The following is a 22,646-nucleotide window of genomic DNA, read 5'->3' as shown; positions in this document are numbered from 1 at the left end:
GAGTGAGATAGAAAGTGATTTAACACTGCAAATCTGTTCTGTTAAGTGTTCTTCCTCAGTACAATTCAGCTGAATGCCAATGAAATTGGGAAATACTTGGTGTTTAGGATGGGTTTTAATCAGATTTGAAACACTAAAAAAATCCTATCTTGTCATCAGAAAGAGTCTTGAGGGATGTATTCTTTGTTCTTGGAATGCCACAGCTGTAATGAAATAGAAACATTGGCTGTTCTTTCTCTTTCCTTACCTTACAACTTCAGTCTGGCCTGTATCTCTGTGGTGATCTACAATGGAGCTGCAGTGCCCAGAGACAGGTCATTGTTCTTTATCACTCTGCAGGGAGGCAGTGCTGCAATTAGTGTCTCCTCAGGCTTGGCAAGCGTTGGAGCGGGATAGAGAGAAAAGAAACTCTGATTCTTTCTGGCTTCTGTTCCAGACCCAACAATAGCCATCGCACTGCATCCAAACTTTCGGAAACTGAATCTATCTTTATTTTCCTGTTCATCAGTCTGGTAAAAAGATGGAGGCTGCAATCGATGCTAGTGTTCCTCTGTTGTCTGTCAAGCCTGATGGTGTCAGGCAACCATTTCGCTGTGATGTGAAAAACGGCAAGATCGACAATGAAAAGCTGACATTAAATTCATTCAAAGCTCCTTTCCCTTTGTGTTGCAACATTATCCCCTGTTAGGACATCTGTGGTTGATGTGTTAGGTGTTCTGTTGTCCTCCGAATTAGCCGGCTCTGAAGAGTGTGATGAACTGTTGAGCAGAAATAATACATGATAAATTTTTTTCATGCAAAGGGAACAAGGGAGTTTACGGATTTTGTAGTAAAAACTCTGTAGCTTTTAAGCTGTTTCTTTTTTTTCAGTATAAATTACATCATTCAAAATATTTCGATATAAATGTCCATATGTTAATTTGATTTATATGGACAAGAAAAATGCATATAATATTGTAAATACTGTTTCAATCTCTGTGATTACTCCCCGATTTGTTTCCATGTTAATGAAGTAACATGGAAACACGAGTAAGTTGGTCAAAACATTTTTATTAATAGCTAGTATTTACAGTATACTATGTACTCTGCCTGCCACATACTTGAAAAATCATCCTCTAACAGTTTTAACAGAATGGATTACGTGGGTGGGGAGTCTTAAATTTAATATTTACTGTACTTTGACCTTAGGGATGTTTTAACGGGGAACTGCAGTCCCAATTTCTGAAGACAGGTTGTTAGTCCCAGTAACAAAATAAATTAATGACGGCATCTCAAAATTTTACAGATTCTGAATAATGCACAAAATCGTGAACATTGTGAAAGCACTATATAGTTGCCATGTTTCTATGGGCGAGAACAAGAGGTCACACGAATTGCAATGTGAAGCGGCCCTTCATACTCACTAGTCACTGTAAGGACGAATGTAATGCGATGTACAAGTGAATAACTAATGCGCAGCAGACACATCACTGCAGAAATGTTCCAACATAATCTGCATTCAGAGTGAACAAGTAAGTTGTATTTGTCAGCCAAAACCATCTCGAACTTGAGAGCAGTATTTCTATTGGTTTTGTTGCCTCGTCGTGAATTGCAGAATATAGTGCTGCGTGTACCTGGATATTTAGTCTATTGTGTGATACATATCACAATTGGAGGTTTTACACGTTACTGTCCATATTACTTTCTTTGTGGTTTAAAATGCACTCATCAATGCTGATTTTTCTAACCTAGAAATATAAAAATAGCATTGCAGTTCTCTTAACTTCACCGTAGGAAGGACAGCCACCCTCTGTGGTCACGCAGGCAGAAATGATCCATTGACAAGAAACGTCATAGGCTGGAGCTATGCTAATAAATGATCACCTGAAGAAGGCTCCATAGCTGAAACTTTGTGTCTCTCTTCAGCATCAAATAAACCCTTACCTGTTCCTTTGCAGCCTATGCATGCTGATGCAGCTACCTACTGAACTAGACTAATAAATGTACTTTTCAAAAAAAAAAAATCATAATACCTTTAGCCATTTTATGCACTTATACAGTATGTGTTAAGTTACTTTTTTGGTGCAGCAGTTAGTATAGATAACATAGGAGAATGTATATTATTTTAATGCTTTTATATTTGCATTTATTGTATTATGCAAAGCCTTCCGAGGTTCTTTTTTTCTTGCGTAATGATTCCGATGCAACCTTATATAAGTGGAATATATTCAAAGTGCTGCAAGGTGCTCTTTGACAAGCTGTCACCCCTCTCCCCCACATTGGGTGAGCTCTGTGTGCGGCCAGTGCAGTACAGTGTGTGGATGGGGCTGTCTCAGTGAGCTTGAGTGTTAGTGTAGAGACAGGGACTGGGCAAGAGTCTGAAAGTTCTCCCTTCCAACCACTGAGAAAAACGCATACCTTACTGTAGACAGAACTTTTAGTTTAATTTTAACCCTAGGGGTATATGCAGAAAATGTAATTTTCCACATATTTCCCACACAAGCATGAGGAGAATATAAAAGCTCTACACAGGTAGTACTCCAGGAATTTAATGCAGGGACCCAGCGCTGTGAGCCAGCAATGCTGACCACTGCAGTACTGTTCCACCGTCGTTATCCTTTCACAAAGTTTAATTTTATAACCCATACAATCATTGGCTCTCCTTTCTGCTTGATTATGATTCATTATCATGAATGCAAAGATGACAGAAAAAAAACCATGCCAGGATGTGCACACTCTCTGTTGTGTTGAGCTGGTTTTGTCTCAGTATGTATCTGGTTGTGTATTGTGCAGTGCAGCCATTGTGTATTGTGCAGGGTAGGCTGTCTTAGATGCTCTTACATTGCTTCATCAAACTCGAAATCTCTAAATCACAGCGGCTTCATTTTTAGCGGATCAATCCTCAGAGCCTGATAACAAACAAGGTTTTTGTTATAACAAAGTCTTGCCTGGTTTCTGTTAAAAACACTTTTGTGTTATTGAACCTCAAATGAGTTTTGGCTTTTTTTTTCTTCCATGGCAGACAAATTATATTTTTTATAACTTGGAACAATCAAAACCCTGAATATTTGCTAGAGGCCTGGGAATAACAGTGCATTGTTGTAGTCCCTATAACTGCAGATTAACTGTGTATAGCAGATGGCACACTGATTATCCGAACCCTGTTCATTTGGCAGAGCTGTTAAAATATGATTGTTGTAGCAAACTACTGTGTGAGAAACAAATTTGCAGAGACACCAACAGTTACTCACATTTGCCCAAACTGTACATACTTTCAGTTCTAGTTTTTGAGCTGGAGTGAGACGACAGAGTGACTAATGCCGTTGATTGTGTTCACAGTGTTCATTTATAGAGCAGATTGCTGCTGTTCTAAGGAATCTCAACATTTGTCTTGAATGAATGTCAAGAAACAATATGGTATTGAAACACTCATTGCATTGTCTAGGTAACTCACCATTGATTTGATAAAGACATTTCACTCTGCATTTGAGATAGTAACAGCAGCCTTATGTTGTCAAAACCCATCATGGTATGTAGGACAGTATCCCACAATATGTGGAATTGCAGTGTTTCAATAACTGTGTGTGAAACCATCCCACTAAATGTAATACTCTCTGGTAAGTATGCCAGATTTAAAGTAATATTAAATGTATGTATTGCAGTGCTACTTTTTATGAAACATCCATTTTCATGGTGTCCACAGCATGGCTTGTGGTGCTAATACAGACACAGCACTCCTGTAGCTGATCCCAGACCTTTTTATATAGAACTTAAAATTCTCACCTGAGGAACCTGTTCACACTTCTACCTGTCACACAAGGTATTTATAGTCAGAATTGTACCAGCTTCATCTAGATACACTTAAGAGTTGGTGGATGAGAAGAGAAGCACACGTTTAGCTGAAAGAGCTCTTGGCACAGTGAGAATTGCACTGTGGATGAGTGGGGTGTCTATTTTTAATGAGTCCCTTCAGTGCGCCTGCAGAGTGACATTTCAGATCTGTTTTGTCTGCTAATTAGCAGGCCAGACTAAAACGAAGCAGGTGCTTCAGGTCCTTCCCACAGGTACATTGGCCTATCTAGACAGGAGAAAAGGCCTCTTGAGCATTATAACTGGAATTAAAGAAAACAAGATGTGGGGGGGTGTTTTTTTATAGTCATGTAAGAGTTATTTTTTTCTGAAGACCTTCCAATTCCGTTTAGGAATTAAAAGCTCATTGGATAAAAATTGTGGTGAAGGTCCAAACAGATCAAGACATCTGAAATAGAGGTGATCACTCCTCAAAGCAAGTGTTCTTTAGCTCTAGTGCCCCAATGTCTATTAGCATGCTTAGATCATAGATCTGAAGATCCACACTTCAAATCTGGTTGCATTATATTTGAAATGATCAATAAACAAGTGAATGTCTTTGTGTGTTGGCAATGGCTCTTGATTAAGAGAAATGGCACTGTCTTTTCACAGATAGCACCATGTTTAAACAAGCAGTTTGGTTGACACAAAACCTAACACAAAAGAGAAGACACAAAAAGGTAACAGGGGCGTAAAGCAAGGTGACAAACAGAAGGAGACTGTTTGGCCCATTTTACTCGTATGGTAGTTAGTGGATGGAATTCGTCCAACATCTTGTTGAAAGGGTCCAGGGTATTGGGTTCTACACCATGACCAGGTGGCTTGTTCCATACTCCACATTCCTTTGGGTAAAGAAATGCCTCCTGTTCTCCGTTTTAAATGGACCTCCACATGGTTTCACTTGTCTTCTGGTTTGCGTTTCACTGTTGATTCTGAAGAAATCTGCAGGGTTAATTTTGACAGTGACTTTAAGGATTTGGAATACTTTTCATGTCCCCTCTCAATCTTTGCTCAAGAGAAAAGCAGACATGTAGCAGCTGATCCTTGTGTGTCTTGACATTATACGCAATCAGTAGACCGATACTTGTACAATAGATAGAGAAAACAAATATATAAACTGTAAATTTCCTCTTACTGGACATGCATATGTTTCTGTGCCAAGACTCTGCACATGAATGACTGAATAAGATTTTAAACATGAAGTAATTTTTACATGTCATTTTTGTTTATTCTCCTTTGAAACATTTATGGGGATAGTATTTGAGATGGGCTAGCTCTGAGCGGTTTTTACTTAGATTGTTTGCTTCTCTTGTGAATCATCCCTGTTCTTTGTGTGTGTCTTTACCTGGCTTATATTAATCTTTTCTCTTAAGCAGTGGGCCAGCTTCCCCATTTCTTTTCTGAACCTGTGATCATATGGACTTTGAGCAATTTGGCTGGAGTTGGCACGGTTTGTCAGTCGGGTTTGGGGGAAACCCAGGACTCCATGTTGTGGGGTGTTTGGGTTAGGATTGAAGAGTGGATACAGAATGTCAGAACAGGCTTTCATGGTACCCGCTGGCTTTGACAGCAACCAGATTGATTTACCTCCCTTTTCAGAGAACATTAGCTTTGCATTAGAAAAAGAGTTGCTAGTTTGATAACCTTTTGAAAGATTTACTCAGTAGTTTGTTCACTATGTTGCTGACTACACGTTGAAATAAAACTTAGTGGACCCCTGAAGAAGTGGTTTAGCGATGAATTACAAGAAAATGTTTTATGTTAAAGAGTTTGATTAATATTAAACCTCTCTGGCCTTTTTTATAATCTTTTATTTGCAGTGGCTTTGCAGTTTAATATTATATTACGGACCAGACACCTTTCTAACCATTCCCTGTGAGCTGTTTATTTTTCCAAAGGGCACCTTAAATCAAATTCCAATGAATACAAGGCATCGTGGACCATTAGTAGAATTACCTGCTTAATTAATTCACAGGGTAAAAGTATTCCTAGTCGTAAAAAATGATCTATGGTGACCAATATAAAAACTCCTTATTGGGAGTTTTTCCCAATCTTAAAGATCCCTGATTTCCAGTTTGTCTGACAGCTGGTGAATATATAATTCTTGGTCAGAGAATATGGTGGTGTTATAAGAATACTCCTTTTTAATTTAGCAGGTTGCCACTTGATTTTGAACCAGGTTGCCAAGTTCCACTCCCTGCCACAGAAAGTTTTGCTGCCTGTTGTTTTTTTGTGAATGTGTTTATACATCATTCAGAACATAAGGGGCGTTGAGCTGGCATTTCACAGTGGCCACCAAAGCCTCTGTCCTTCTCTCTGAAAGAAGACTGTTGCTTCTCATTGCAGATGACATTGGCAGCAGCAGGCATCAGCTACCCCTGCCACCACCTGATTGTGTGTCGGAGGTCCTCTCCCACCAACACTAGGGAGCAGTCTGAAGAGGTGAGCCAGGCACTCCTATCACTCCCATGGTGCTCTTGTCCACTGTACACACTGTGTGCACTTCAAGAGACCATGATTTATGGGACGTTTTAAAATGATGCTGTTATTTTTATATATTCCACCCAAGGCATAAAATAAAAATGAAGTGGTGTCATACTATTTCTCTTATATTCCTTGAATCCAGGTGTCACAGCAAAATATTTTTATGGTCACAAAGATATACTCGACAAGTAGTCAATGACAACAGTCAGTGCTTAGAGTGTCAATTGTGTAGTAAGCTGGTCATTGTTGACAAGTCTAACCTCTCATTAGTAAGTAGTTTGGAGTCTTTCTGAGATTATCTTATATCTGGAAGCTTATGATTCCAAGTGAAATTTTTTTAGAGAGCCATGAATCCTCTTTTAAACAGTGGATACGGACTCCTGTGTGGGTGTAAGTTCATATAGTCACCATAGTCTTTTAAAAACAACAGTAATATTCTTACACAGAATGCAAATGAAAAATTAATGTATTTTTATGTATGTAAACACATGCATATCAACCTAGTCATTAGTTAATTAGTTAATTTTTTTACAGGACTTTCCCACTGGTTTCCCACTGAACCACCCTGTGGTTCAGACATAGTTTTTTTATTTTACTGGTCAGCCATTAATATTTCGCTTTTCATAGCCTCAAGACTCAAGATTGTTTATCTGTACGCTTTATTCTAGCTTTGGGTTGATCAGGTACTTAGGAGTAATGCAGAGCTTTTTCCAAAATGACTATCAGGAATCAAGTCTATTGATATTTCTTGGGGAAAAAATTGGAAAAATCAGTATTGCATTGCTAAAGCTTTCTCCTGAGGAGAAAGTGAACTGGCAGTGTTTGAATTTGACTTCGTAATTAGCAGTACATTACATCACCACAAGGACCCAATTACCAGTATTTGGTTTGCCTTTGGCTGTACTGTTAATAACATAAAAAGCAGGCCTTTCGATCCTTCTCATTCATTGTTAAAAGCAGATAATTGATCCAAGGAACTCATCCAGGTGATTCTTCAAAGCTGGCAACCTGTCCCAGACATCCACCACCCTTTTTGCAAAGAACTGCTTTCTGTTTTCAGTCTTGCATGCACTACCTCCTAATTTCCTACATGACGAACATGGTGGGGTGCAGGAAACTACAGCTTTTCCTTTGTTGGAAGGGTTGCATTGCCTTATGCCAGAAGCTCCCTCCTCCCTCTCCTGACATGGCGGAAGGAAAGAGCCTCCAAGTCTGCCTAACATCTTTCTGTGCTTTCGAACAGTGTACAGATGTTCACATGGTGAGTGACAGCGAGGGGGATGATTTTGAAGATGCCTCAGAATTTGGAGTGGATGAAGCTGAGATGTTTGGGATGGGGACTTCGAGTTGTCGGAAATCTCCCATGAGTAAGTGCTCTGTCTATAGTAAGGGATTATGGGAAAGACACCAGTGGTGTCGTTGTGTGTTGTCTCATTTTCTATGCGACTTGTTTTTTTCATTTTGCCTCATCTGATGTTCTTTTGCATGGCCAAGGATATAAATTACTAACAAAGTACAGGTAGTGGGGAAAAACATTAAATTTGCTGATGTTTCATGAGCAGCAATGTCTAAGGTTATGTCAGTATGGACCTAGAAGGGAAAACTATCTTCTGCACAGGGCAACAGTGGGCAGAAGCTCATACTCCAGGATTCTGAATTCAAAATTCAAGACAAAACTGGTGAGCACCTGCAGATCAGTTAACTGCTCATTTTAACCTAGGGCACAAGCAACTGGTTTAATCAAAACTGGTACAGATCAATAGTTGGCTTGCAGTGCATGATTGCGAACTGTGAAGGGTTCTCGTGGTTCCATGATATATTGGAATGCATTTTCCTGGCAAGGTGTGTGTGCAGTCACTCTCTCAGAAAGCACACTCAATCCTAATCGATATTTAAGGGTAATGTGTGATCATCTTAACTCCATATTGCAGCATTTATTTTCAGCATGGAAGGGGTGCATCCAGTATGACTGCCACCATCCACGTGTGGTCACCCAGTGGTTGATGCGCATCACACAGACATTATGTCACTAGATCTGAACCCAATTGAACATTTATTGGTTCTTCTGGAGAACCACCTGAGACAGTTTTCCACCTCCATAATCCAGGAGTGAGTTGATAATTAATATTAATTGCTTACACTTAACAGTGTAATCTGTAAGTATTTGGACACTGACACAATTTTTGTTGTTTTGGCTGTACTCCGGCAGATTTGAAATGCAACAATGGCTATGAAGTTAAAGTGCAGAATGTCGGCGTTAATTCAAGGGTATTTACGTCTATATTGGGTGAACCATATAGGAAACAGCCCTTTTAATACATAATCCTCCCATTTGAGGGACAGGCACACACCTGCTTAGCTTCAGTGGGTTGCCAGTTGTGATTTGCAGGGTGATATACCTGCTGGCTTTGATGGACCTTTTCATTGAATAATGGTGCGATATTCTTGCTGCAGAATTCCAGACACTGGTAGACTGTGAGCTTTACATTGGTGTTTCCAATTTTTGTCTACTTCTTGTAGTAGCTCAACAGAATACTTGCTGCTTGTTTTTATATTTTGCCATATACTTTACGTAAATCCTGTTCTCACCATCATGTCTCTCCCTAATCTGCATTTATGTGAGATTAAGGAAGGTAAGTATCCACTTATCTTAATATTTAATCACACCAAAAACTCTTCATCCTTACATCAACAGAAACATTCAGGCAGTTCATGTATAACTGCATTTTTTTTTCATCTACTCTGTTACTATCTTCAGTAGCTATGCCTATGTGTTACTTGAAACATGACTTAACTGTGTTCTACTTAAGAAAGGCTCTGTTGGATAGATTTCCTGATGTTGATAAAGTACATTCAGTATTACTGCAGTTCATATGCCTATTAAAAAAAATAGTCACGTCTGTGTTAGTCTCAAACAGAAAGAATTGCTGTACTACTTGCAGGGCGTAAAACACGAAAACACTTCAAAGCTTTACTGAGATCACTTTTACATTTGGGATAAATCTCTTATGTTTGAGAGCAATATCCTCTGCCTGCTTCTAACCAATGTATTCTCCAGGTTTCTTTTCTTCTGTCAATTTGAAGAAGTCTGATGTGGGATTGTTTTGGGTTTATTGAGTTATTGCTTCTTTAGGTTCCTGCCTAACAGCAACTCACTTGAAGCGTGTAGTTAAGCCATGCTGTGGAATTGTAAACCTTCACCTGTTCGAATTTTAATTCCTCCTCTGTTTCAGTGCCAGAAAATGCTGAGAGTGAAGGAGATGCCTTACTGCAGTTTACTGCTGAATTTTCAACAAGGTGAGCTGACAGAATTTCAGGGAACAGATCATTGAAGAGCTCTTTTAATATTTATTTGGCTTCATGTACAGATGAGGTTAGAGTGGGGAGCTGTATGTACATGTATGTCCACATGCAAGCTGTAAAGGAAAAAAGCGGAAAATTCCACAATTAAAAAAGAAAAAGAAGGATGAAAAACCACACCATTTTGTCTTTTTACTTTTCTGGTATGGAATTTATTTTGCAGAATTTTTTTGCTTGTTAATTGAATGTACAGGTGTTTAATACTGTACATTTTAGGAATATAAAAAATACCCAGTTTTTCTTCTGTTTACTGTAGAGAGTAGTCATTGTGAGTAAAAAGGTCTCTGGAAAATAAATAATAAGAGAAACGGGTCATTTATAAAAAAAATCCTGGGATTTAGACAACTGTAGACGTGCTATAATGGATAGAATTAAATATATAAGTAAAAAAATTTTGTACAGCTACGAAATGGTAACTGAAAGCTGGAATTGTTGTTGCATATATCATACTACAGTGCCCTCCAGAAGTATTAGAGTTCCAGAGAAGACTTTCCTGGGATTTTCATTGTCAACTCAAATAATATTATTTTCTCGTGAAAAACATGACTGAGAAGTACAACTCTGAAGTATTTTACTTTTTAATAATGTCGTTCAGTTTTATCCTTGTTTTTAGTTAAACCAACTGATAGTGTTGATCCCCATTATTTTGAAACGCCAAAAGTACTCAGACAGTTGGCTAGCAGGTGTCTCTCTTTGGTTAGGTGTTTGTTTTTGATGGATAACTATGCTCATGAAAGAGCTCTGAACATGCCGTCAGCCTGTATAGCTTAACGTTGTAGTCGAAATGAAAACCAAAGACACTTCTGTTCATAAACAGCAGGTAATTTTTAAGCTTAAAGAAAAGAAACGTATTTAGAACCATAGCCCAGAGACTGGACATACCAGTTGAATAAAATTAAGAAGTAAGAAACTACAGGTGTAATTATCAATGAGCCCTGACAGAGTCTGTCAAGAATAACATCCGCATTTCGTAACAGAAAAATTATCTGAGCTATCAAGGAAAATGTTAAAACCAAATGTCAGTGAAATTGAGTCCAGGGGTAAAGATATCAAAATCCACATTTCGTAGAACCTGGGGACTTGAGAATCTATGCTGCAAGATGTAAACCTCTCATCAACACCATTAACAGTAAACTCAGTTTACTCAGTTAATAGTAAACGGAGGTTAGAATTGGCTTGGAAGTGCAAAGATCAACCAGGGTGGCTTTCAGATAGTTTTGGAACTAGTAAATTTAACTTATTGACAATGTCACTAAAGATTTCAGCAAAATGAACAAAACACTTATATATAGGGTTGTGCTTCACTGTGCAGCATAAAATGGCTGGTGCAAGAATGGCGAAAAAAAGTGTTTAATCTTCGGCCAATTGAAAGACATTTTACGTGAAGAAGAAAATAACTGAAGAATACCCCAAGAACAGGCAAGACGTGATGGCAGGAAAGACTTGGCAACACATCACAAATGATTATACAAAAAGTCTTTTGAGCTCAGTAGATTTCATACAGTTGTTGCTTCAAAAGGGATGTGTAAATACTGACTTACTCACTTTGAAGTTGCCTTAATATTGCAAAGTACTTGTGATCACTTTGTTTACTTATGTTCACGGATATGCATGAAATTATCTAATAAACCTACGGTACTTATTCATGTTAATCTTATTACACTAATACAAATTGCTTGAACATAAAGCAAAAATAACCGTTTTGACTTGCAATGCGTTTGGAGGACAATGCATGTTAAAGATTTTCTATTGGAATGAGAAGGTCAGACTTGAACAGTTTGCTTTCCCTTGGTAGTGAGATGATGGTGGAAAGCTAATTAATTAAAATGTCTTCATATTATTTTAGATGCAGTACCATGAGCATTTTGTTTCTAGTTGTTTTTTTTCCCCCATAAGAAAACAAATTTAAGTCTTCAGTCATCATTTACCTAAATTCATTACAAATGGATTTTTCATTAAGTTCTGATTTCTGATGCTTTTCATTTTTTGTCAGATGTAACCATTAAATGTTCTTTGCTTTGAACAGCTACAGAATACACAGACGTAGTGGTGTGTTTGATTAACTTTGTTAATGAAGCAGCTTGTTTAGTGTGCTGATACCTGAGCCAGTCTGCACTGATGCCTCTCTAACCTATGGCGCATGTCCTTTTTCGTGGCTTCATGCAAGTGCTGACAGACTTGCCCTGTGTTTGTGTTGAAGATATGGCGACTGTCACCCGGTGTTCTTCATCGGCTCGCTGGAGGCGGCATTTCAGGAGGCCTTCTATGGGAAAGCCAGAGATGTGAGTATGTCCTCTAGGCGACCGTGCTGACAATGGAGGCGTCGGATACACTGAGGGCGCTGGAGAATGTCAGCTTGCGTCACATGTGCATGTTTACTGACTCTGGCCAGTAAACCAGGCTTTATTACCAAACTGCTTCAAATCCTGCACTGTAAGGTCTGTGTCTTTCTTTGTATGACTGTCCCTTTGTATCACAGCTAACATTATACATAGCAAAGGTCTTATGTAAAATGACCTTACTTTGCTCGACAGGAAAAGCTCATTGCTGCTTAGTTCATGACAGCTGTTAGTGCCTCTCTTTGTCACTCATTCCCTTTCTGTTTAGTGCAAGAATTTTAGAGAACAAGAGAACAAGGTACCGTTCCTGGTACCTTATATTGTCTTGTTTTCAAGATGTTTATTAGTTTTTGTCACCATAATTACTCATGAAAGTCTTGGAATACTAGCTGACAACCAGGGTGTTGTGTATAGGTGGGATTGTATATCAGCACTGCTCATTTGTCAAGTTTTTCATGTTGTAATGAAGAGAAGGCCTATGCAAACTCTTTCTTTATGAAGGACATGGTGAGGTTCAAGAGCAGAGCTGAATAAGGCTCTTGCATACAATTGCCTGTATTTGACAGTCCACAAAACATACTAAAATCTTTCCACAGATTGCTGTGAAGCACAGAACACAGAATGTTCTTGTATACACTATCTTGTATCCATCAATTGGATACACTTGTATCCATCTACTGAAGCAGAGATTGAATCTACCTGTGTGCTCAGGATTGAGCAACAAGAAAATTTACCATCTGCACCACTTTAGTCATCACATTAATAAGATCAGAATTATGAACCATAGCATAAATATTTTCCTTTTGAATGATACAATGAACATTTACAATGGGGTGATTACTGTGATCTGCAATAACCTTTACAAATCCCTTGTTTTCTGCAGTTTTTCAGCAGTTTTCCAGTTGTCACTGGGGAAGAAAATTATGTTTGTTAATGATTTGAAAGACAGAGGAACTGAACTCTTTTCTATATCTTCTGCAGTTGTTGTCCCTTGAATAGGCTTTAATCAGCTTAGCTCTTATAGAATATATAGTGAGTCCCTGTATCTATCATGAGCTGCTAACCACAGTACATCATTTATATCCACAAACCATTTTTGCTTTTAATTGTTGCATTTGTTAACATTTTCTGCCATTTCGCTTTTGCATCCCTCCGCTGATAGAGCAGACAGAGGTAAATCTTTAATTCTGGAGAATTTTATTGGACAAACCATCAAACATAACATCTGATCTCATCTGAACTGAGAAGATACTCTTTTAATATATTTCGCGTCTGTTAATGGCTTTCCATGTTTTGGAACAGATTGTGTGAGGTGGTAATTACCCTCTTTAGTTTGATTTATACTGACAGTAGTGAGTAAAGGCACTGCTTTGATTTCTATACCTCACTGAAGCCTGCTGGATTGACTCAGCCTGTCCACCTCATCTTTGAAGTGTTTCTTGTGCTTTTGTCATTTGAGGTGCAACTAAGAACACCCTCACAGCACAGTGCACAAATATCACAGTCTTTATGTTGAACAACTTCCTGTTTGTCTCTTCAAGAGGGTTGAAATGAGCAAACCTCTAACTTTGCTTTCTTAGGATTTGACATTTTGTCCAAAGTGACTCCACTCAGCTGTGACAAATGTGATCAGTGTCATTGCGATATTTCCTTTCTACATCAATTTACTGTATTGGTTAACCCCCTTCATTGCTTTGACTTCCTTTAAATAGCATCATTTAGAGACTGTCAAGGTAGTTAAGCATAGTTCTTTTTTTCAAATTCTTCTTGGCTTATTATACTTTCATAGCTCGTTGCTCAAAATTAGTCTGAGTGCCACTCATGGCACACGTGCCTTATACAGTATACATCTATTGCATAGAGTACAGCTACAGCTGTAGAGTACTATGACCTGTTTGATTAGTTACTCTCCAGCACAACATCGAGAATATCATTAATTTCTCGTCAGCTCTGTAGTGGAGTAAGGACAGCAGCCACAGCAAGACTCCATCCACTTTCAGTATGTGAAAATGCTCTGTGTTTTGTTGCCTAGGTAATAAAGTAATCGTGTTTGGTAATTCAGTACAATGTTGTTGTGCCATCTGCACCAGTGCAACAAGGTTATTCTGCTATTGGAGGTCATACCAGCACTAACTCTTCCTCGGCTTCGTACACACTTACGCTAACAGCATGTGACATGATAGAGTACTGTTCACTCAAATAATAGTAATCGTGTGATCAGTCCACACACAACGATTACTTGTATTTTCTTATTACTTTTGTCTTTGGAGCCTCTTAGGGGTTATATCAGATTCCACCCCTCAAAGACTGGTGAGATGTTTGGTGTTTCACTGACTCATTCAGTGCTTTAAGAAATTGATAGCTTTTCTTACCTTGATGTCATTGAGTAGGGATTTATTTTGTCTGATAATGTGCTTTTGGATCTTGCGTCTATCCATTGTGTAAAACCTGGAAGGATTTCTAAATGTGCTCAAATTACTCATGTACTGTAATTAATGAAGCAAAACCTAAAAGATCTCCCTCCCCCAAAACTGTGTAAGTTCAGTTATTCTTCTATTAGCACCATATTGCATTTTAAAATCACTTCTTAACTTATATTTTTAGTTTTTTTCCCCTTCCTTATAAGGCCCCTTGTATCAATTGACAGCTTGTGGGGATTACAATCTTATTAGAACAAGAAGATGCTGCAAGATGTTTGGAGAGTTGCAAAACCGCGTGCAAAGATGCTCCAGCCACTGCCTGTCTCCCAGCAGGGTTTCTCACTCCTCAGCAGACTGAATATGGTGTTATTTTGATGTTTTTCGGTACAAGACAAGCCTTTAAAATGTGTTAGACTTGGAGGAAAGAAGGCTGTGGAAAAAAAAGAGTGAAAATAAGAGTGATTGGCAGCTGACCTTTTCTTCCTCATGGTGCAGAAAAGAGGCTGGAAAAGCCACAGCTGATTGTTGTGAAGTGGAGATTGAGTATAACAGTAAATAACCCCACACCCCTCCCTCTGCTGCTGCCACCACCTCTTGAAAAATTGGTCTAAATCTCCCCTCTGTCAACCCCGATGCTCATTAAGTGTTTATTGGAATGAGCAGATTCCGGAGGGATTTTCGGAGGCTCTCTCAAAGGCTGTCCGGCTAATCACTAAGTAAAACACTACATTTGATGAAGTGTTTCTGGAGCACAGTCGCTCAATCCCCCTTAATGAAAATGCTCAAGACTGTTGAGCCAGGAGATCAGTGCGGTCCTCAGACAGGCCACCCATCCCTGCTCCAGCCTTTTGAAGTCCCTTTAACGTTTTGATTAATCAGGTAACCCCTCTCTCTATCCGTGGTACTCAGTTTCACAAGGAGGCACATCAAAATTCATTACTGGACTGTGGATTGCTAGTTTTTTTTTCTTCCTCCGCCACCCCCCTGTGCTTTCTCTACAGCTGCTCCAGCATTGGAGGCCTCTGGTCCAGTGAAAGGTCTTTACACTGTCCTCCCTGGCCTCTTCTCTGACACCAGAGGACTAAAGCAACAGTTCAGAGGGTTTTTTTTTCATTTTTAAAGCGCATCAGCAAACGCGCGCAACAAAACAAAGAACAAGTTATTGCATACTTAAAAAAAGGTGCTAGCCAGACTCGGTTTTAAGATGAATAGTATGTTGTTACAGGTGCAGAGTTTAATCAAATATTTTACAAAAGAGAAGCAAAGGTGAAGGCAGGTTGAACAGGAGTTTGTCCATTTGAATCCTTATTGTTTTATTTCTTGAATTTAATCAAAATCAATCTACTGCATTCTAATTTGTGGTGGTAATTTACAGGAGGGAGGTGATGCCCTGTCTGGAGGTTGAATTGACCGTTTTGTTTTACAGACAAAACTATTAATCATCATTCATACCTTTAGTGTTGTGTATTTGCTTGAATTTTTATTCTTTTACATCTAGAAAAAAAAGTCAGAAACCCTAATGATTTCCTGAAATCACGTTACCCCCCCGTTGCTCTCAGGAATCTCGGGTTTTAGCTTGTGCTGTGGCTCAAGCTTTCTTCCACAGTCCTTCTCTGTGTAATTGGTATATTTTAATCTTTCCTGGATTATCATGGTCTGATACCCACGCATATTCCTGGTGCTGCATTTAAAGCACGCAGTGCCAGTTTACCTCTGACTCCTGCATTCTGCTCATTATTTTCTCCTGCAGTCTTGGAGGTAACGTGACTTATTGCAGAAATGTCGTTAGTCAGTGTCTCTGGGATTACCATCATCAAGCGATAATATTAAAAACATAATTACTGTTTAGTAGCCTCTTCACATCAGATGTTCAAATAGAATCTTTGTACTTCACACTTCATTTAAAATGGTCAAATTTGAATCTCCTTGAAAATATCAAAAATACATTTTTAAATGTTGAAGGATCAGCTTTTTTGGTGATACATTAGATTTCCTGAATTGAACAGGTTCAGAAGAGTAAATTTCTGTCAAGCATATTTAGAAATTAATAGTTCAGCTGGGTAGCTGTGTCAGCATGCGTAGTCTGCAAAGGAACAAGTATTAGGTATTATTCCATGCTGAAAAGAGAAGAGAGAAAAGGTAATGTTTTGGCTGTGAAGCCTTCTTCAGGTGTGAGCAGAAATTAAGAAATTAATGTAGTAATTTCCTATATTCTTATTGCTATAGTAATTATTATTAAATCTTAAGTATCACCTATATTGAAAGACTTTATATAAATCATTTTGAACATTCAGTCAATTCATATAATGATATAAGGTCTAATATCAGAGATCGTTTTAGATCATTCAAAATATTTATCCTGCTGTTGGACCATCTAACAATAGTAACATTCAGAGATCAATAGCTAAAGTACATTATTGCTGCATGATCTGTCCTTCATCTCTTTACCTATCCATTTGTAAAGCAAAGTTGGCTTTGCTTGTGTATTATTTTTTCTCTCAATAAAAAGCGCGCCTCACTGCACTCAGGATTACCTTGAATGCCCAATAAAAGTAAAGCTTATTTTTTTATTACAAATACTTTCAAGGGTGGCTAGTTTTTGGAGTCATTAAACAAAGAATGGATCGTTCAATGATTAAATCTGCCATCTGCTGAACACAACTCCCCTGCTCACTCGCTGTCATAGTTTGCTGTAATCTGATCTGTTTTCATTTTAAAGTATTTACTCTCTTTTAGGCCTGTGTTTGAATGCATTTTCATGTTTCCATGTTGCGTGTTTTTAAATTGCCTGCAGTACACGTGAATTAAATAATCTTGTAATGTGAAGTAGACAGGTATCACAAATGTGGTATATACTAGCCCGTATCCAGAAAAGACAGGAATATGTCATGAACATTTTATTACCCAGAGTCGTTGCAGCATCTAAAACCATCTTTATGCCATTGTAAGATTTGCTAGTATGTACTGTATATATGGGACTGCAGACCACTATAGATGCAAATCAGGTTACAGCGTTTTACCACAAGTTGAACACCTGTGCATGAAAGTGCATGCTTGAGTTACAAATAATTATATGTTCAGAGCTGACAAAATATGCTGGATGTTAACACCTTTTACAGTTTTTTTTGGCCAACTGTTACGTATTTCACCAAAGAAAGATGAGATGCAGAAGGCCTGTGAAATGAGCAAGTAACCAGCAGTTTTAAGTAAGCCTGTGGACTCCAGGACACATAATAAATCACATATTCATGACACTGAATTTTTGTTCCCAGAAATGTAGTGGGGTTCACACGTGCCGCCTGTCAAAATCATTATTTTTATTTAAATAGCTTCCAGGGCATTTTCAGTTTTTCTGTTATCAACCTTTAGGTTTCTTTTAATTTTAGTAGTTATTTAAATAAGGTTCCAGGTTCCAGCTTTGTTGTGTATTTTAGTGGTGTGAGTAAGATTATCTGAAGATCCAAGCAATGTAATTAAAAACTAAAAAAAGAGTAGGCTGACTTTTAAAGCAAGTAAAGAAGTAAGGGATTAGTGCAAGATTGCTTCTTGAAAAATGTATTTCTGTTATTAGCATATGGAAATAATTGCAACATTGCAGACAAAGTATTGCTCCGTTTGTAAGCTTTGAATCACAGTAAATTAAGATTTTCACATTTGTGGTGAGAGGTCTTAAAGGATTTATCAGTATAATTTCAATTAAAGTCCGTTCTGCCTGAAGTTTAGCATGGAGAGCTGCAGTATTTTTTTTAAACAAAATTGTGATTTAAGAAGGTTACTTTTAAAGGAGAAATGTTCTTTTTTCCCAAGTTCTACAGAATCTTGGGTGAGCACATTTCATGAGAGAACTGAAAAACGTACATGCTTATAATGTTTTTTCTGTATGGAAGGAAATGTACATATCTATATCTGCTATCTACTGGCATTATTATAAGAATGGCAATAGTTAAAGTAGAAAAATAATGCTACTCTGTGCAGTGCTTTAACAAGGGTTTTCAAATGTGCTGTTGTCAAAATATTTAAAAACACAATACAAAATGCACATTTTGCTGACAGGCATTCTGCTGTCTTTATAATGAAGTTTAAAAATGACACTGTAAATCTGTAAAAACATTTTGCTGCTTGGTAACACAGTCTCCTTCTGAAAGTCTCAGTTATTCATATTCTTACTAAATCCCACATAGTCTGTAGCAGACAGCTGAGTTCAGAACTGGTATTTTGTACATTTCAAAAACAATTAAAAGACTAACAGAGCAAAGCCACATCCATGAATGTATGAGATTTTGGAAATGTGTTGTACTCTTACATTTTTTCTCAGAGTACAAGGATTTGGAGAGAATGAAATAAGAAGTGTTTGCAAACAGTCGAGAGGAGAGTTGTACATTTCAAAGCTTCATGAACTCTTGGTATTTACTATATCTTTATAGAGCTGGTTGAAGATGCTGATTGTAAAGGCCCTTTAACTGCAACAGCTGCTCTGTACCAGATTCGGAAGATGAGCTGAAAGCAAACTAAATGGCTTCATTCAAAATCTTGTTCTTTGGTGGAGGGTGTTAATCCTAATCAAAGATGTTAGTAGTAATGCCAAAATTTTTCATATGATCTAAATTACAGTTTTGAAACAATCCTTTCTCTTCTGCAATTGTATATTAAAAGATTATTTGAATTTGCTTTTTGGAAAACATAAAATAAGAATCCTTTCAGCTTCTACCAGAAGTTACTTAACGCAGTGCACACTATATCAGCCAGAATGTACTTAATCACAACACCTCCCTTTACATTTCGCTGTAATGTTCTCATAAATGAGACACTTGGAATAATTAATGGACTAACCCTGCTCAAATTGTCTGATGAGTTCTCTCATGAGATAGTATTTAGGCATGATAGCCTGGAATCAGATTAGCTCTGCAGCTTCTTTCACTCTTTTTCTTCTGTGTGCTTTCAGAACACAGAATTGACATTACTGTAGTGTTCTTAAATTCTGGGGTCATTTAGGAAGACGATGTTCATTTCTAGTCCCAGAAAGTTTCACTTTCGTTTTTTGTCTTCTGGTGTTAGTAAAACTGAGAACTGAGTGAATATATTAGTGTAAACTTGTACTTTTTTCTAAGTCTATTTTTAATGTGTAATCACTGCTGAATATCCTGCCTCCTGAAAAGCTGATTGTATGGATTCAGAAACTGCAGTCACATAGAACATTGTGGAATCTCCCAGGGGGCACCATGCTTACTGCCAGCTGGGGAAATAGGTGTTCATCTGGCTTTCTTATAGCTTTTGGAATTCAGTCCTGGTGATGAACAGGAATAATGAAGAAACTGAATGATGTACTGCTCTAAAAAACTACTGTTTCAAGTTCATAATATCATTTTAACCTCTTTTCCTTTCTTGAGGAGACAGCATACTTACATTGCTTCTGTAGCACTTGAATGAGATGTTTTTTAAATGATTTCTACCCAGTTAAGAAATCAATTTTCTAGCTCAGGAGCTAGGACATTGAAACCTGTTTCTTCCAGACTCGTCTGAAGTCACAGCCAGTCGTTCCCTTGTTTTACAAAATGCAAATATGAGAACAGCTCTGCGCCAATGTGAAAGATACACAAGCAGGATCACCTATCTTTCAGAAAAACTGACTTTACTCTGGTGAAACCCCTCTTGGTGTCTCTCACTCCTTGCTATCCCAGAAGCTTCCAATTCTTAACTTGTTTTTTAAAAGGCCACAGAAAAGCCTAATCTAAGAAAATGCAGATGTACAATGACAATAAGTTCAAAGACTCTTTTGGGAAGAAGACAAAAACCACAAAACAAAACACACCCTTTTGCCAGTTTTCAAACTGAGTGCTAAAGGAATCTGTAGAGATGTGGGTTTTGAGGTGGGGCGGGGGAGCACTATTGTTGACAGGCTGGCTTCCCATACTGGGCAAAGGTTTTTGGAAACGCAGAATGGGTCAAAGTGGCTTCTCTACTAACTAAACACTTTCCAAAAGTTTCCATGTGGTGCACGAGGAATAATGAAGTCATCTGTGTGTGTGTGTGCGTCGTTTCTTTTCTTTAGAAAAAGAATTTTTTCCCCTCCTTCCAAGCTGCATTTGCTTGTCTTCTCAGCGTGAGTGTTTAATCTTTTCAGGGCCTTCAGTTGGCCCAGTGAATGAGCTAGAAGCTCTTTCCCGCTAGGAGCTGGGGGCTTATTCTAAACCTCTAATCGCTGAGCAAACACAGCCGTGCTCTCCCCTCCTATTCTACAGGAGCCACAATGCAGCAGGACTTATTTTTCCCTTTTTTTTTTCCCTAATTCCCCCCTCCCTTACGTTTCAAATTTGGAATAACATGGATAAATTCAGGCCTTTCGGTCTGAAATGCAGAAAGGCGATGGTCGACCATATGAAGAGCAAGATTCAGAGGCAGAGATAAGAAAATCAGTGATTTTTGTTTACTAGATCTTCAGCTAACCCCTCCTGTCTATTTTTTTTAATTAGTTCTCAGTTTGGTGCATCCCGGGCTCATATTGCACATTAAATACCCCAGGATTTAGAGGTTGGGATTCGTCAATATTGTCAGCCTCCGATGCCTACCCGAACGGGCTGAGAAGGGTTATTGGCATTTGATGCAAAATAAATAAAGTGATTTGTTCCTTTTGTTTTCCTATCGGCAGCTTCATTTGAAGTTTTTTATTTGCTTTTTAGTTCACTGGCTTAACTGCAGCCTTTCCCATCGTCTGCCGGTGGTTTCGGGTGTGCGCTCTGCTGGGGTAGGCCGGAACTGCAGTGACAAGTTGAAACCTGCCAGCTCTGTCACTGCAGCCGATTTGCAGTGCCCAGAGTGCATCTGGGTGTGCTTGTTCTCTAAGTTGCATCTAACTTTTCATCTATAATAAAGTGTAGAATTTGACATTCCTTTGGAAAGAGTATGAAAGTTGACTCTATAGCTTATGCGTTTTTATTTTAACGTATGTTTGAGCTTTTGTTTTAGTACGGTCACTTGTCTCCTTACATTGCTTTGCACCTGACCCATTACCCAAAGCGCTTATGAAAAGGCAGTCTTAAACTAAAGTTTTCACGAACTTGATATGCCACTGTAAACCTTGTTATCAAAGCCCAAGTTCTTATTTTCAATGAGCTGAGAAGGTTATGATATAGGTAGTGGTGGCAATGTGCTCTACAATTGTAGAGAAAGTAAACCTACGCTTGTGACTTAGTCTGGCGACTTGTGCACGTGTAGCTGCATGGTTGTCCTGCAGAGTTGCTGCAGGGCCAGCCTCACTTTTCAACTTTTCTTCAGTATTAGTTAAACTATACTTGTCTCTGTTTCCCACAGAGAAAGCTGCTTGCTATCTACCTGCACCATGATGAGAGCGTCCTGACCAACGTCTTCTGCTCCCAGATGCTGTGTGCCGAATCCATTGTCTCCTATCTCAGTCAGAACTTCATCACATGGGCCTGGGATGTCACTAAAGAGGCCAACAGAGCCAGGTAACATTAGCCCGACTTTATTTGTATTCTGTTTAAACTTACATACAAACAACTGAGAGGACTGATTGCTTTTTCTTTTACCGTCTATATATATTTTTCTAAATACTGCCTTCTGCTTGATCTAAATTGTTTATACATGTACTGTAGAAATATGACTGAATATTTGCCTAGTAGCAGTTTAACTATTCCAGAATGCAGAAAGGTTTGAGGAATTGAAATAAAAGTTGGACATAATTAATGATATTCTGGATTTTGTGTGTGAATGGATTTTTAATAAATTAACTCTCCAGCCTTACACTCAGGCTTCATTGACTGGACCCTGAATGTAAATTTTAGAGCGGAATCAATTAATAAAATCTGACTTGTATTGTATCTCTCACATTTTGGTGCTGTATTAGTGCATGATTTCCAAGACAGCCTCCCCCTTGCATGTTTAGAAATCATTTTAACATTACCTTCTGGAATGCAATAGTTTTCGAAAGGGAAGAATGAAAATAAATGGCAAAGCTGAGACATAAGTAATAGCGATCAGTATTTTCTTTGTAGGTGGCCATAAGATTTAATGAGCCACTGTTGCTAATTCATTGAATATAGGAGGTTAGAATAGTGCTGATCTCCACTGATCTGTTGTACTGGCTCTGGTAAGGTAACCCTGTTGACCTCAGGTCATCCTCTCGTCCCTCATTTAAATCTTTTCTTGATGGTACTTTATCCTCTGTAGTGGTTTCTCTGAGTCCATCTTAGAGTGTTAG

General features: G+C 38.3%; 1 protein-coding gene across 1 annotated transcript in view; it reads left to right on the top strand.

Moving 5' to 3' along the window:
* faf1 (Fas (TNFRSF6) associated factor 1) overlaps nt 1-22,646 on the top strand; it is a 151,351-nt gene that overhangs the window by 86,537 nt on the left and 42,168 nt on the right. The window contains exons 9-13 of the mRNA XM_006635244.3: nt 6,175-6,270; nt 7,556-7,679; nt 9,546-9,609; nt 11,873-11,954; nt 21,740-21,894. Coding sequence (XP_006635307.1) covers nt 6,175-6,270; nt 7,556-7,679; nt 9,546-9,609; nt 11,873-11,954; nt 21,740-21,894 — 521 coding nt within the window. The remainder of the gene's footprint in view (nt 1-6,174; nt 6,271-7,555; nt 7,680-9,545; nt 9,610-11,872; nt 11,955-21,739; nt 21,895-22,646) is intronic.

Source organism: Lepisosteus oculatus, chromosome 9 (genome assembly GCF_040954835.1).
Source record: "Lepisosteus oculatus isolate fLepOcu1 chromosome 9, fLepOcu1.hap2, whole genome shotgun sequence".
Taxonomy (NCBI): Eukaryota; Metazoa; Chordata; class Actinopteri; order Semionotiformes; family Lepisosteidae; genus Lepisosteus; species Lepisosteus oculatus.
This window is presented reverse-complemented; position numbering and strand designations above follow the sequence as displayed.